This window comes from Genypterus blacodes, unplaced genomic scaffold, assembly GCF_046128005.1.
Source record: "Genypterus blacodes isolate CSIRO-AG114 ecotype Tasmania unplaced genomic scaffold, CSIRO-AGI_Gbla_v1 ptg000133l_1, whole genome shotgun sequence".
Taxonomy (NCBI): Eukaryota; Metazoa; Chordata; class Actinopteri; order Ophidiiformes; family Ophidiidae; genus Genypterus; species Genypterus blacodes.
The window spans coordinates 3,477,382-3,492,375 of record NW_027466935.1 but is presented as its reverse complement, the minus strand read 5'-3'; the positions used below and the strand labels follow the sequence as shown (position 1 = coordinate 3,492,375).

The following is a 14,994-nucleotide window of genomic DNA, read 5'->3' as shown; positions in this document are numbered from 1 at the left end:
TTGAATGAGAGCAGGTGGGTAAAATACAGAGAGATGATAGAGAATGCAGAGAATACTAACAGACTCCTAAACAACCAGAACGACATGTTGGCCAACCAGCTGTATCTGACCGACGTGGCATTTGAGAATGCGGCAAGAGAGAATCAGGCATCGCTTACAGTCATTCAGGCCCTAAAACATGAAAATGAGGAATTGAAAATAATAGCACAGAAAAGACAGGAGGAGGTGGACAGCTCGCAGCGTTACCATGCAGGTGAACAAGGAGGCGAAGCAGGGCCTTCGTAACATGATAAGCAGCAGTTTCAAAGATCCGATTCAAATAGAGAGGAATTATGGTTAAACAACCTTGAAAACCTCATCAAGGACATCGTCCTCCAAAGACATTGCCCGAGCAACCCCTCAAAACACCATAGCAACCGCACAGCAACGACTGGCATTGGCAACAATGCCAATGAATCGTTTTCACTGAAAATATGATGTCATGACACAACTTGATGTCTTGGAAAAACCTCGTAGAATATAATGACATGATCAAACGTTGATATCTTGGGCAAAACTTGATATAATATGATGTCATGTTCAAATTTGATGAGTTGGACAAACTTGTTAAATTATGATGTCATGATCAAATTTGATGTCTCGAAAAACCTGATCAAATACGATGTCATCACAAAATTGGTACTATGGAAAAACCTGATTATATATGATGTCATCACAAAATTGCTATCATGGGACAACCCAATAAAACCGTAGGCTGTCATTCAATATTATTAATGTCAAGCAGACAAACCGTGAACAGGAGTTACCAAGATATCATCAACAAATATGTTGAGTCCCTCGTCAACATAAATGAGGTTCTTCTACGACAAAACGAAACCCTTTTGAGACAAAACAATCTCTTCTACCAGCATAGTCACACTCTATTAAAATGTAACACATCTCTTTGCCAAAACAGTGAAGCCCTTTGCAGAGAAATGAACGTGCCGCTTCAGACTCTTTATAAGAATGATGAGGAGATCACAAATGGACAGATACTGACAGACCTACGGAAGTGGGAGCTGGACAGGGGGCTCTTGCTCCAGGAAATAGGGGCAGTGAGAATGGCAGTCAGACAGGTGGATAAGAATGAGCAGGAGACAAAAACCGGTGCTGGTGGTATGAGGAGTTTTTTCTCACACTTACACGGGCACATAACCTACCGGGAATGGCAGGCGCTGCAAGGCACAATCAAAGAACTCAGGAACAAAAGGAACTCGCTGTTTAAGCAGCTGCAAGAGCAAACCGAGTTTTTGAACGCACAGAGAGAGATTAATGACGTTATTGATTTAGAAATCCAAAGGACAAGGCAAGAAAACAGGATGTCTAAAGCAGGACACCATCTTGACAACAAATGGAACAATGCAATTTGGCACAATTTACAGAAACGGCTACGGAACGAAGATAATTTCAAAACAGAGCTGGAGGTTCAGAGGTGCATGTTGGGCAAAGAGCTGTATCGGAAAGAAATAGGCCTGAAGACAGAGACGAGAAACAAAGAGGTATTGCAAACAGTCATCGAGGCTCTAATACATGAAAATAAGGAGTTAAAAATAATGGCACAGCACAGACAGGAGGAGGTGGAAGCAAAAACAACTCGCAGCTTTACCGTGCTGCAGATGAAGGAGGCGAAGGAGGATCTCCCCCAGCAGAGCCACCAGGTCAGCAGTGGCAACAACGATGATACCAAACAAAAACCCAAAAGGTTCTGGTGGAATATAAAGGAGTGGCTGAAAAAGATTTAAAAAATATGGCAGAGAACTGACAGAGCATCCACTGTTCTTTGGTCCATATTTCATAGAACTGACACCTTAATTAGTATCACAGGTGTCTTCAATCTTATAATCAGTCATTCAGCCTATTTACAAGGAGGAACATTCTCCGTGTGCTGTTTGGTATCATTGTGTGCGCCACGCTGAACACGGACAGGAACGAAAAGCAATCCTCGTGTGAGAGGATGAGGATGACATCACTTCCGCGCATGGTGAAGGTAAACGCTACAACAACATATCCAAGCAGCTTCATGTCCCTGTGACACACAGTTGCTAATATCAGGAAGTTCAACTTAAAACTTCCCGAAAATTAAACTTCCTGATACTAGCAACTGTGGTCGCTCAGACTTGAAACTGTTTAATGTCTGTTTCCTCCCTAATACCACATATTTGTTAAACCCTATTATTAATGAGGTTTATAGTTGTATAGGTGCCACTCATGCTAACTTTGAGCTACTCTGCTACTCAATTGAATGTAGAAAGATAATTTGCTAATATAAGTTTATGAACGGTGAGTAATTTATTAGTGTGAACCCTTTAGTTAACATTTTACAGTTACAGTTGCAGCAAACCAGCGAAAGGCTACCATGTCGGCTCCTAGGAACACCCACTGACTTGAGAATGACACGTGTGACTGCATCCACAACTTCTAATCTAAAAGTCTCTGTAATCTTCAGGCCCCAAATCTATTCCACAGCTTCCTCTCATATCAGCTCCCGTGCACGGAGCGTTAGGTTTATGCAACACAAACCCATCTTGGCTAGATATTATATATATATATATATATATATATAAATATACAAAATAGTTCAAGAACTGGGCGAAATAAAAATCCATCAAAACCCATACCTGTCATTATAATAACTATATAATAATAACTATCAACATTACGCAATGTTCATGGTAGAAGTCAAACTTTGGCAAAATCCTCCACTACAGCCTGTCATCCGGCCATCCATCGATAATGATGATTTTAATTAATAACAAACCCCTTCTTCTTGGCCAGCCTGCAGGAAGTTGTTCATCAATAGCCTGCCTATGACCTTTAACCACATAAAAGAAAAACATAATTCAACATACCAGATTACTGCCACTTCCATTTGAGTCATTTTAAAGAAGTTAACGAAAAACAGTAAGGTCACTAACTTTGATAAACACACACACACACACACACACACACACACACACACACACACACACACACACACACACACACACACACACACACACACACACACACACACACACAGACAGACAGACATCTACCCGAAACTACAACCCCTTAATTCCAAAAACATAGCATCTCAAATATATAAATCTCTAACATCTAAAGTCCCACCACATGAAATAATTTGGAAACGAATAAAGCACATTTTCCGTGACTAATAACATAAAACAACTTCTATTAGAAAATTAATTCAGTGCTCTTTGGTTCTGCCCAAACATCAAACACTTATGGTCGAAGGTCGTATCTACTATGATCTACTAAGCATCTACTATTGTATATTATTGTGTATCATATGTTCCTGTCACTTCCGTCACTAAAACCAGAGAGAACAAATTAATTGAAACTTAATATAGAAATAACATGAAAATTAAAAACCGATTAAAATAAATAAAACATTTAAATTGCATTGATTCATACAAAACAAAGAGTGGCGATTTCGCAAAAAAAAAAACCCAAAAAGATCGAATATATATAGTGTGTTTATTTGTTTGTTTATGTGTTGGTTTTGTGTTGTCTCCTTTGGTTTAACCGTGCCTAGAGGAGGCGCCAACTGCGCATGCGTCAACATTTGCCAGGTAAACTCCACCATGGCGGCGAGAGGCCATGTGCAAGATCACAATGACAGGAGACTCAGACCCATCTACGGTGAGCATTCAGGGAACACTTGGTGATTTTAACAATGTGTGAATCTTTGAAACAATATGCAGAGTTAGTCCCCGGTGTGTGTGACGGTCCCGGTGGGCGCTAGAGCCGGAGCGCTGCGGTGTGGGCCCTCCAGCCGCAGCCCCGGACTCTGCTGCCTGCACTGACCAATGACAGTGCACCTTCTCCGGGCTGCCAGCTAGCCGGGGCACGACCCCAATACAAACCAGGTCGAAACGGTCTCTAAACCGTTGGTAGCTGTTGGTATGACAACAGAGAGCGGTTATGATGTTTCTATCGCTGGGGTTTGAATTATGTTTTACAAAAACGAAGGGCTTTCCCCCCTTTGCTAGCGTTAGCTGTTTGACAGCTAGCAGGCTAATGGTGTAAGTAAGCGTGCTGCAACTGAAAGGATATAACTTACGTTTATTTAGATTAAACATGGAGCAGGACAGTGCCAGGGTGTCAGACATATCTGCTGTCAGAAAACACCAAGACATGCTGAATGTTTCACCACTAACAACTAAACTAACGTGTTCATTATAGTGTAAGGAAAATCATTCATGCTAGCTAGCTTAGCCAGGGTCTCACAGCTCAGGGACTGAATGCTCCGGACAAAACTCTGTAATAACTGTATGCTAAACAATGAAACTGTAGTAATATTATATATGCGGGAATATGTATGTCGTTTGTTTGTATAACTCGTGTTTAGAATGTCAGCTGACTGAAGTTTTACTGTAGTTTAGTTCCTGCTGTGACTTTGCTGTGTGGCTGTTTTCACGTAGAACCATTTTTTGGGTGAATGTGATTTAACATAATTATACAATATTAACGTGTTCCTAATGGTGCAATTGAAAGATAATGTAACAAATATTATAGAGCAGGCTTTTAATTTTGAAAGTAATTTTCCTCCATGCCTGCAGTGAGCACGCTGCTTTGGTAGGTTATGATCAAAGTGTAAACAAGACGATAAGATTATGATCTTCTTCATTCATCTGCGGTGCTTCACAACAGAGAATAGACATGACGTAATCTCTCTCTATTTACTGTCTGGAACAGTTAATTTTGGCACCCAGCTGTCCAGAGGAGGCTTGATTGAGGTGTGTGTGTGTGGTTCAGAGAGACTTCTTTTCTACTGAAATCTCAGCACATTAACAGACATTTTTACTAATTGGGCAAAGTATAATGCATCATTTATTCAAGCCTAAAACTTATAATCATCCTCATTTATGTAATGTCACATATTTCTCCAGATTACCTAGATAATGGGAACAATAAGATGGCAATACAGCAGGCAGATAAACTGCTGAAGAAACATAAGGACCTGCACTGTGCCAAGGTAGGTGACTAACAGACTGCTGCTCTCAGTAAAACAGAATCAACTTGGGGTGCCTCCTGTACTGTTGGAATACATTTACAAAGATTAAGTGTATCGGCAGTACTATGTCCCGTCAGTAAGTCAATGTTATGCCAAGTCAGGTCTGATGCTCCACTGTACACATTAAAATGACATTGGATTGTACAGGTGTACCTAATTAAGTGGCCTAATAAAGTATAAAGCAGTGGCACTCAATACCAGGCATCATCTCCTCTGTGTATTTCTCCAATACTACATTTACTCCCGTCAGGTACATGTGACCCAATTCAGATGTTTTGTAGCAGCACATTTGGGATTGGATGGGAGAAATAAGTCATAAGAGCTTATTAAACCACAAAGCAGCACATTGAAACCATCTCTTGTGGGCCACATTGCTGTATATAATTGCCAGTACATTTGGCACGCTCTAGATTCCTCAACGTGAATCCACCATTCTATTTTACTGCACGGCCCTCACAATGGAAATTTGCTGATCTGTGATATGCTGCTTTATTTTGCAAATGTAGTGTTTTGTTTTGTTTCAGGAAAATTGTCTCTTTGTGGTCACTGTCAATAATTATTGTATGTTGGAGCATTGTAGAGATATTTGGAGTTCACTTACCAAGTATGAGGTCTGTCCTTAAGATAGTCAGAATAATTGAAGGTATTGGCACATTAATAACTTAAATTGCGCTTTTTTTGTCTGCCTATATAAGCTGCCTTATTTCTGCATGTAATAAGCTTAAATATAGACAGTCATATTTCACCACTTACTGTTAACAAATGCCCATTGGTTGTTGAATAGATTTTCTTTTCACAACGGACATCTAACGTCTCACAAGTCACATAGATTGTAGCTCATCCAGACTTCAGGCTGCCACAGAACTTAAACTTAAACACTTATACAACTCGTATACATTGACATGTTTGGGTAATTAACTTGCAGTGAAGCATGGGAACATGAATTAGGCTCGTCTGTTTGTATTTGTGTATGGAAACATGCCGTGCTGCAGGATTGACAGCTGTAACTCCAGAGAAGTAGGGCTGGGCGATATGGGCCAAAAAGTATATCACTATTTTTCGATCCTTTGGCGATATTCAATATATGAATCAGTATTAGTGACGATGCCCCGCACAGTTTTGTGCGTTCTACACTGCATGGATGCTGTTTGAGGCGGTGCGTTAGATTGCGTCTGCTTCCAGATTTGGTTGAATACTTTCTTTTGTTCAGACTTTATAAAACACCATGATGCCCGAACCATCTCCATATCACAGTTTGTGCTTTTCCATGTTGCAAAGTCTTCATCTCTTGATGCACTGCTCTCATGCCCCATTCACACCAACACATCAATCCAGACATATTAACATATCTGTTCAGTTCCGTCCACACTGAAATACATATTCAGCCCCATAAATGGAGCTTTTTGGAAACGCTTTCCAGAGTGGATAAATCTGAAGATGCCTGCTCATCATTTTAGCGTGGACGGAGAAGCTGGAGCTTTTTCAAAAATAAGCTGATGTCACACAGTTGGGTGATTCACGCTCTGGATGTCGCACAACAACAGTCTCTATTTTGATCCTTTGTTTGGCGTTAAACTTAGCTTTATGTATCGCACAAGCACAAAAGACACACAATGCTTTACAATCACAGCTGCTGTGGTGTGGATTGTGAGGAGCTCAGCGGTGTCATCAGCCAAACAAAGATCAGTGACTTTAGACCGGGTCTAGATGGACCAGTGTCTGTCCACCTGGCAGTCGCCTGGCTATGAGCTTTTTCAGGCATTATTGTGTCACAAGTATCCGGACTAGTGTGGACGTCACTTCACACTCTTCTTCCCCTGTAAGGATAGTCGTCAATGAATCTTGTGACTCACCCACCTGGCCTCCAGACTACACAGAGTCACTAACAACACAGTAATGAATTGGGAATAGCTGAGAAGCAGCCGATTGCTCTCTTAACTAAATTTAATAGGCCATATAAAAATCATTGCGACGTTAACAAGATTGCTTAATTTGACATCCAGCTAAATCATTTTGCCCATATCCCGCCCAGCCCTACAGCGTAGTCTGGCTCTATTGTTGCTGTTTCTCTCCTCCACTCGTTATTCTTTTTAAATCCTATTCCTCTGCTGTTCTCTCTCTCTCTCTCTCTTTCTCTCCCTCCTCCCAGGTCCTAAAGGCCATTGGCCTTCAGAGGACAGGGAAGCAGGATGAAGCCTTCAGTTTGGCTCAGGAAGTTGCCACTCTAGAGCCCACTGATGACAACTCACTACAGGCTCTAACTATCCTGTACAGAGAGATGCATCGGCGTGAGTACACAAGCAAAACACTTTCTGATTTGGACAGCTGATAAAACTCGAGGAGCAACTAATGAGAGCAACTAACAAAAGAAGCTAGTCTCTTATTTAAGACGTCCTGGAATTATGTTGAACTGTGCAATACTTGGAAACTAACGCACAAGTGGGAAAGAGGACAGTGATGAGATGTGATGATGATGTGTTTGAATGAATCCATTCCCACCCATATTCTTGTGGTCATACATAAGGAACGGCCCAAATTCTGTACATCATGCATTAACTTCAACACTGTTTTAATCAGAGCCACTTTGCAGGCGTTAAACCTTAGTGTGACCCCTTAGTGAAGAGAGAGAAGCACTGTTTCACTCATGTATATTTACTTGGTTAATTAATATGGCCTTGTTTTTAACAGCGGAGTTGGTAACCAAACTGTATGAGGCAGCTGTGAAGAAGGTTCCTCTCAGCGAGGAGTATCACTCTCACCTCTTCATGGCCTACGCTCGTGTGGGGGAGTACAAGAAGATGCAGCAGGTGAGAGAACACACATCCACACGCTGCATATAAACATAAGAGAGATGGCAGTTAAAACAGCAACACAGTATAACAAAGAAGATGCTGATGAACGGTTATGTTTCACTTGACTGACTGATGTTCGTGTCTTTCACAGGCAGGAATGGCCCTTTATAAAATTGTCCCTAAGAATCCTTATTACTTCTGGTCTGTCATGAGTCTGGTGATGCAGGTATGCAGGGCGCCTTTATCTGTTCACAGCAAGGCACATTTCTGGAATATTTAAGTCATGAGGAAAATAGTGCATGTGTTGAGTTTGCTGTTTGTGCTGGCTTCAGGCCATCTCAGAACAGGATGAGAAGCTGTCCCAGACCATGTTCCTGCCTCTGGCTGAGCGCATGGTGGAGAAAATGGTAAAGGAGGAGAAGATCGAAGCAGAGGCAGAGGTGAGCGGTCAGGGTCATTGACGTGTTAAATATGTTTGTCTTAATTAATGTGTTAAGTGGTGATGAACATTGACAAATTGAGCATTTAAAGCTTGAACTGAAGAGGTTTCATTACCGGTTTATTTTCTATGTCCTTTAGAAAGTCTTCAGTTTTCATATGGGGCCATACTGCCCACTTGGTTGATGAAGAAGCTTGCATCATATGGAGTTTTGCTCTGTGTGAATTACAGGTGCAGCTGTACTTTATGATCCTGGAGCGTTTGGGGAAGTGTGTGGAGGCTCTGGACGTGATCAGGGGCCCACTTGGTGGTATGTGCATGTTCCATCATCACACCCCTGTTATACAGTGCATGGTTTGTAATGTTTGGAAGCCATTTCCACATCCCCCTTCTTCTATGTGTGTGTGTTTCTTCTCACAGAGAAGCTGACCAGTGAGCTGCAGAGCAGAGAAAACAAATGTATGATGCTTTACCAGCGACTACAACGTTGGCCAGAGTGTAACGCGTTAGCCCACAAGCTGCTCCTTAAAAAGTGATTCTTAACACACATCATTAACCAGGACCTGCTGATTGTGCAGGTGATACTTACTTCTTGTTTTCCTCTTTCCAGTCCTGATGATTGGCACTTCTATCCCGCCTACTTTGATTCACTCTTCTACCTGATGGATCAATCATGGAGCCCCCAGGAAGAAGGAGAACAGTGAGTACAGCGGTTTGTAATGTTGAATGGACAGCTGGTGAGCTCTGGGTGCTCTTTACTAAATGGATAAATGGCATGCTGTATCAAACGGCATTAATGTTCTTCTCCACGTGTCTGTCTTTCTGTCTCCAGCTGTTCAGAAGGTGCTGTCCATTACACTGTGGCTGAGGTGGTGAGCTTTGTGGAGGAGAGAATCAAGGGGGAGGACAACAAAGAGTCTCACCCACTCCGAGGTCCCTATTTAGCCCGACTTGAATTAATGCACAGACTAAGAGAAAGGGGCCTCCCTGAAGCAAATGAGCTTGGTAAACACATTCACAGGTTTCAGCTGCTACTTCTAAACTGTGCAGTTTCAGTGTTTGATTTTTCTTCTCATCTTTACACAGGCGACCCTTTTGAACTCATGGTGCAGTTCTTTGGAAAGTTTGGAGACAAACCCTGCTGTATCACTGACCTCAAAATATACCTGCATCTTCTCCCTCAAGAGCAACACGTTCAAGTAAGACGCACACACACACACACACGCAGAGTTACACTGATGTAACACTGAGTTGTGAAAACCCTTTTCTCTGCGAATGTTTAGTTCATTAACCAGCTGAGTGAAGGCTTTGAACTGAGGGAGCGAGGGGAGGAAGGGTTGTTCGCCTTCCCCGAGGATACCAAAGCACTGCAGAGACATTTGTGTGTGTGTCAGCTGAGCCGCGCACTGGGGCTGCATCACTCTCTCGACGCGGATGGAAAACTAAATCTTATAGCGGAACTCAAAGCTCACTATCATCACGGGCTGAAGTTTGGTAAGGCTGTTTCCTGTTTGTCCTAAACCTCACGCCACTTTAACAGGGCTGTCATATTGTGTATAAATAAATAAAAACCAATCATATTTCCTAGTAAGATTGTAGTTTTTTGTGTCGTTTACACTTTGCTCAGCGTGGGCTTCTGCAATACAAAATGCATATGTGTGTGTTTTTCTTTTTTCTGTCAGCAGGAAAGAATGCTTTGAAAACCGAGCTGCAGCATTCTGATATGTATTGTCTAATGGCCGCTCACGTATACGTCGACCTATGGAAAGAGACCGGTGAGTCCGTCTATCTGTGTATATTAACAGCTCTACTGCAGTCATGTGTGTAAGAGTGTTGTGGGGTGTGTTTGCAGGAGATGAGAACATGCTGTGGCAGGGCTTTGGTCTCCTCCAGGAGGGTCTGTCACACAGCCCCTCTAATGCCCAGTTCAAGCTCCTTCTGCTGCTCCTCTACTGTCAAGTGGGAGCCTTTGAGCCTGTGGTGGATCTTTACTCAAGCCTGGACGCTAAGCATGTACAGCACGACACCATAGGGTCAGTTTCTACACGCACAGAAAGGTCACGTCGGATTAAACGCAAGTGTATGAATGCTTTTATGAATTTAAATGTGTGTCTGTCCTCTCCAGGTATCTGTTAACACGTTATGCTGAGTCTTTGGGTCAGTTCGCCGCAGCATCGCAGTCCTGCAATTTCTCCCTCAGGTTTTTCCACTCGAACCAGAAAGATGTAAGTCGCGCTCACGTGTTCATCTTCTGATTTATTCTTAATGTATATATTTGCATAATTCTCTCTTTCTGCCCGCCGCCTCGTTCGTTCTGTATTTCCTCTGCAGACCTCAGAATATATCATCCAGGCTTACAAGTATGGAGCGTTTGAGAAAATCCCAGAGTTCATCGCTCTCAGGAACAGGTTGAACCAATCACTGCACTTTGCCCAAGTCCGTACTGAGAGGATGCTCCTGGACTTGTTCCTGGAGGCTGACATGTGAGTCGGATCGTCATATTCTGTCAATCTGTCCCACTGCTTTTTTGCTGAGTGTTTTTGTTTTCTCTGCAGTGTGTTGAGCCTGGAGGAGAGTGTGAAGGCCATGAGCTTGTCTGCGGAGGAGGACGATATTCCCTGGGACACTATCAGGGACAACAGGGACCTAACGGTTTTCACCAGCTGGAACCCAAAGGATCGGTGCAGAATCTCATTATGTTCCTGCAGAATCTTCACACTCCAGCTCTGCGAGAGGCCCCGCATTCTCAAATGAACTGCCTGCTCTCCTCTTCCTCCCGCAGAGAGCTGACCGAGGAGCACCGGCGTCTGTCTCTCCAGGAAGAGTCCATTTGGCTGAGGGTTCGGTCTTTAACACTTCGCCTCCTGGCCTCGATGGCCACGCAGGGACACAGCGCCCCGCAACAAAACTCTGAGACGGTCAACGAAAACGGAATCGGAAACAAGACCTCCATCCTCGGTAGCCTGCTTTCCCAGCTCAACCAGACTCTACATGCGGCAGCTCGGATAGCGGAAGAACACACACATGTATGTTTTCATCACCTGCAACTCCACTCTAGTCAATGAAACGTGTTTGTTATCTTGCAGCACAGCCTTAATGACATGCATGATGTTTAGTGGTGTACACATGGGTTGAATACTCACAGGAAAAGACTGTGGTAGGTGCAGTACTGAAATTCCACTGTTGTCCAGTATCCATTCCTGGGACCGCCGGCCACTCGATTGGCTCCAGCCTTGTCCAGTGGGAGCTGTCAGTGCCAGGCCGCTGCCCTGCAACTATCTGTCCATCTACAGGAACTGGAGACTGCGGGACTCGGTAAGAAAGAGATGGCAGGAACGTGAAGTCTTGCCACCTCAGTTTGCCTTTAGCACTTCCGCTACTTATCGCTCGTTCTTCTTCTTTCCCCCCTCAGATGAGTCCACCGAGCTTCAGACCCAGATCTGTAATGGTTTCAAGTCGTTAGCGGTTCAGCTTCAAGGTTTGTCGCCAGTTGGGTCTAATTGAAGTAGCGATGAGTGTATAATAAGTGTTTCTGTCACGCTTGATGCTTCTTCCTCTATTTTTCTGCAGAAATGCTGAATAAATGCAAAGGGGATGTAATGGAAATGAAAGATGGCAGATTAAAAATGTCGCCCTCCTTATTAGAAAATCTAGTCTTCTTTGTTGAGGTGAGATATCTGTTCTTCATTTAGACGACGCAGTGAGACGCCGTGGTTAGTTTGAGCTTACACAAGCGCCAGTGTGATGAGCCTTCTGATGTAATGTTGTCCTGCACAGACGGTGTGTGTCGTCCTGTGGATGGCGAGTTACTGTGCCAAGGTGCTGCGACCACTCAAGTCAAGTCTACAGAAAAAGAAAAAGAAGAAAAAAGACACAAACACAGCTCTGGTACCGTCTCCTTCAAATCCTCTTTTCCAGTGAACGCGCCCCGTCGTCCCCTGACCTCATGACCTCTGCCCATGTTTCTGACCTTTACAGCCGGCAGTGGCGTGTGGCTACCAAGACTTGGTGGGGAGTTTGCAGGACCTGCTTACCCAGGCACTGGAGCACATAAAGGGGCAGGAGACTGGCATGATGGCCCTTAAACTGGCCAGCTTAAACTTGGCAGGATGCACACAGGTAATTTCACTTAAGTCTTCATTTGTCTTATGAACACACAAGAGACACGTAATGAGAATTGGAAGCCAACTGTGAAAGTGAAGGTACTGCAGCTTCAATATAAGAGTTGATGTTAAATATCCACACTTGTGCAGGGTTAGTCTTTGATTATACAGGACATCTAACGCCTTAACTGTCCATTTAAACAGGCTGAATGTTTATTTGATTGAAGACAACTGTGATACCAATTAATGATCAATCAATAAATGTGTCCAGGCAAAGTAAAATTATTATTAAAATGTTTCACATAACATGAAAAGCAAAGTGTCAGTTCTATTGAATCTGGCATAATGATTGGGCTTTTGTCAGTTTGAACTCATTTTGCAGGAATCTTATTTAATTACATTTTCTGGAGTGAAACGAACATTTGTCGCCACATCTGTAGAAACATTTGTCTTAAGCACAAAGCTACAAAAGCTGACGAATTTGCTTTATACCATCTCCTGTTATTGTGTGTAATCGTACATGATGAGCGGAGTTAAGACGAGCTTTTATGTGTGTGTGTGTGTGTTCCAGGAGGAAGAGTCATTTAGCAAGGCTGCTATGGACAAAGTGCACAGCAGCTACCTGCGCTCGCTACAGGAGGTGGGAGATCTGCTAAAGAAGAGAGCAGAAACTCTAAAGAACCTCAAGATCTGAACGTCACCACACACCCCAAAATCAGAATGACTGTACTTCCTCCCGCCATCTGCTGCCAACTCACCAACTAAACACACAAATCTGACTCTTCCCCACCCGACCTGAGCCGTGCTCCCCGTTCACTCCCTCACCTCCCTCTCCAACACATCTCTAGGTTTGTTAAGCTCCCATTCTGGAATTCCTTCTTTTTTTTTTTGCCTTTCACTCGCACACTCGATTGGAAGAGTCACAAATGTTATAGCACATAACCTTGAAATTAAACTCTTAAATTTATACAGCAGTTATAGAAAAGAGGGTGAAAAACCTTGTCCTTTTAATACTAGAGCAGATTGGGGGAAACTTGACTACGCAATTTAGATTAACTTCTCTAATAAATTATTGTACATAGTCCAAGTAAAGAGCAACTACAACTCTGAATGAGAAAACAAAAGACAATAAACCACTATTCACTTTGTTGGTTAGTTATGTTTACCCTTTATTCTTCACCTTGTTTTTTTCCGAGAACGATCCCTGTCCCTCTCAGCGAGGACACGGGGAGACACCCGGGCGTTACAAGTGTGAAAAGGAGAGCGTTTCTCTCCTCCGATAGTAAGCAGGCACAATCTCTCATTCAGGTTCCCCAGGAGGTTTGAAACGCAGGTGGCATCAGGACCGGAGTTTAACCCTGAATGGTTTTGTCGCAGTCTTTTTGTTTCTTCCCCTCGTTTGCTTTGTAGATTGTGTGTTTTGCTGTTAAAAGTGAAACCACCACTTTAGTTACAGTGCTGTAAAGAGCAAGAAGGGGATGACCTTGTTGACCTCAGCAGGACGTTTTTGGAAATTGGACATGTTACTTTAATTCCTCTCTGATTATTATTTTTTGGCTTGGTTGTGGAATTTGGTTTCCAGCACAAAAATCCCATCTGGATCAGACAGGCAGAATTATTTAAGCTTGTTGTTTGGCTCAGTTGAAATGGATTTAATTTAAAAGAAATATCTTGTGAACTTTCTTGGCTCAAGTCACCTGTGATGGGACTTTACCCAGCATCATTTCTTCTGATGCTGGAGAAAAGCTTTTCATAAACGTTCATTTTTCATAGAGATCGTTTCCTGTGAAAGGAACATTTTCAGGGTATGTGTCGGAAACGTTTTGCTGTTTAAGATCTTGAGGATTTGTTTTATATTGACCCCCAATTTCATTCTATTCAAAGAATTACTCTCTGCAAGGAAGCGGTTCTGTAGATTATTTAACTCTGGGATAAGGAGGTGCGTTTCACACAGAAACATTGGACCTAATTGTAAATAATTGTTGAAGGAGCCTTTGAAAGTGCAGTGTGCGAGGATATTAGTTCAACATACGATTTAAAAGCTGCAGTAGATTTGAGGTTTGTCCTGTATTCTTAAGTCGTTCCCACTAAAACACTCTGCTGGTCCAAAATGTTTCATGAATCAAGAACGATTTCTTCATTCACTGCACCTCTTCAGTTTCTCATACAACTTGTGAAGCGAATCCACATGCCACCGTTTGGTATAAGTGACAACAGAGAAGGCGGTGACATTGTTTACAGGTTCAAATTTCTCCTAGGAGCACTGATAATAACTTGACTGATTGGCTGTGCAGACTGTGGGCAACTGGGGTTATTGGTTTTACTCTTATTTTTAACAAATTGGAAGAGAAATGTGAAGATTGGTACATGGCCCCTTCTGTTAGCTCTGTATATGCATACAAACACACATCTACAAATAAATGCCTTCTGAAGTCCACCTGTTGAAATGGAACTACGGCTGAAACAAAGTCATTTGTGTTCTGACATGCTGTTGAAGTTCAGAGTAGTGGTTGACAATCTGGAGTGTCAGCTCACCTTCTTTTGTTAGAAAATGGAAAACAAAAACACTGGAATGTCAAAAGCTTTTTTTAAAAATAAAAACAA

General features: G+C 42.7%; 1 protein-coding gene across 2 annotated transcripts; it reads left to right on the top strand.

Annotated features, from left to right (window-relative positions):
• The first annotated feature begins 3,601 nt into the window (after nt 1–3,601).
• On the top strand, nt 3,602–14,845 carry naa25 (N-alpha-acetyltransferase 25, NatB auxiliary subunit). Of its 2 annotated transcripts, none has more exons than XM_076163955.1 (25): nt 3,602–3,681; nt 4,932–5,017; nt 7,206–7,344; nt 7,745–7,863; nt 8,000–8,074; nt 8,181–8,288; nt 8,519–8,597; nt 8,708–8,819; nt 8,898–8,987; nt 9,120–9,292; nt 9,374–9,486; nt 9,571–9,781; nt 9,973–10,062; nt 10,140–10,320; nt 10,413–10,512; nt 10,619–10,770; nt 10,843–10,968; nt 11,070–11,313; nt 11,479–11,602; nt 11,700–11,765; nt 11,858–11,955; nt 12,065–12,175; nt 12,266–12,406; nt 12,962–14,563; nt 14,610–14,845. In XM_076163955.1, the coding sequence occupies exons 1-24, from the start codon at nt 3,624–3,626 to the stop codon at nt 13,082–13,084; spliced, it is 2,919 nt and encodes a 972-aa protein (XP_076020070.1). In that variant the 5' UTR covers nt 3,602–3,623; the 3' UTR covers nt 13,085–14,563; nt 14,610–14,845. The 2 variants fall into 2 exon arrangements, with proteins under 2 accessions (XP_076020070.1, XP_076020069.1); XM_076163954.1 differs by having other exon boundaries at nt 9,970–10,062.
• Nucleotides 14,846–14,994: the final 149 nt, after the last annotated feature.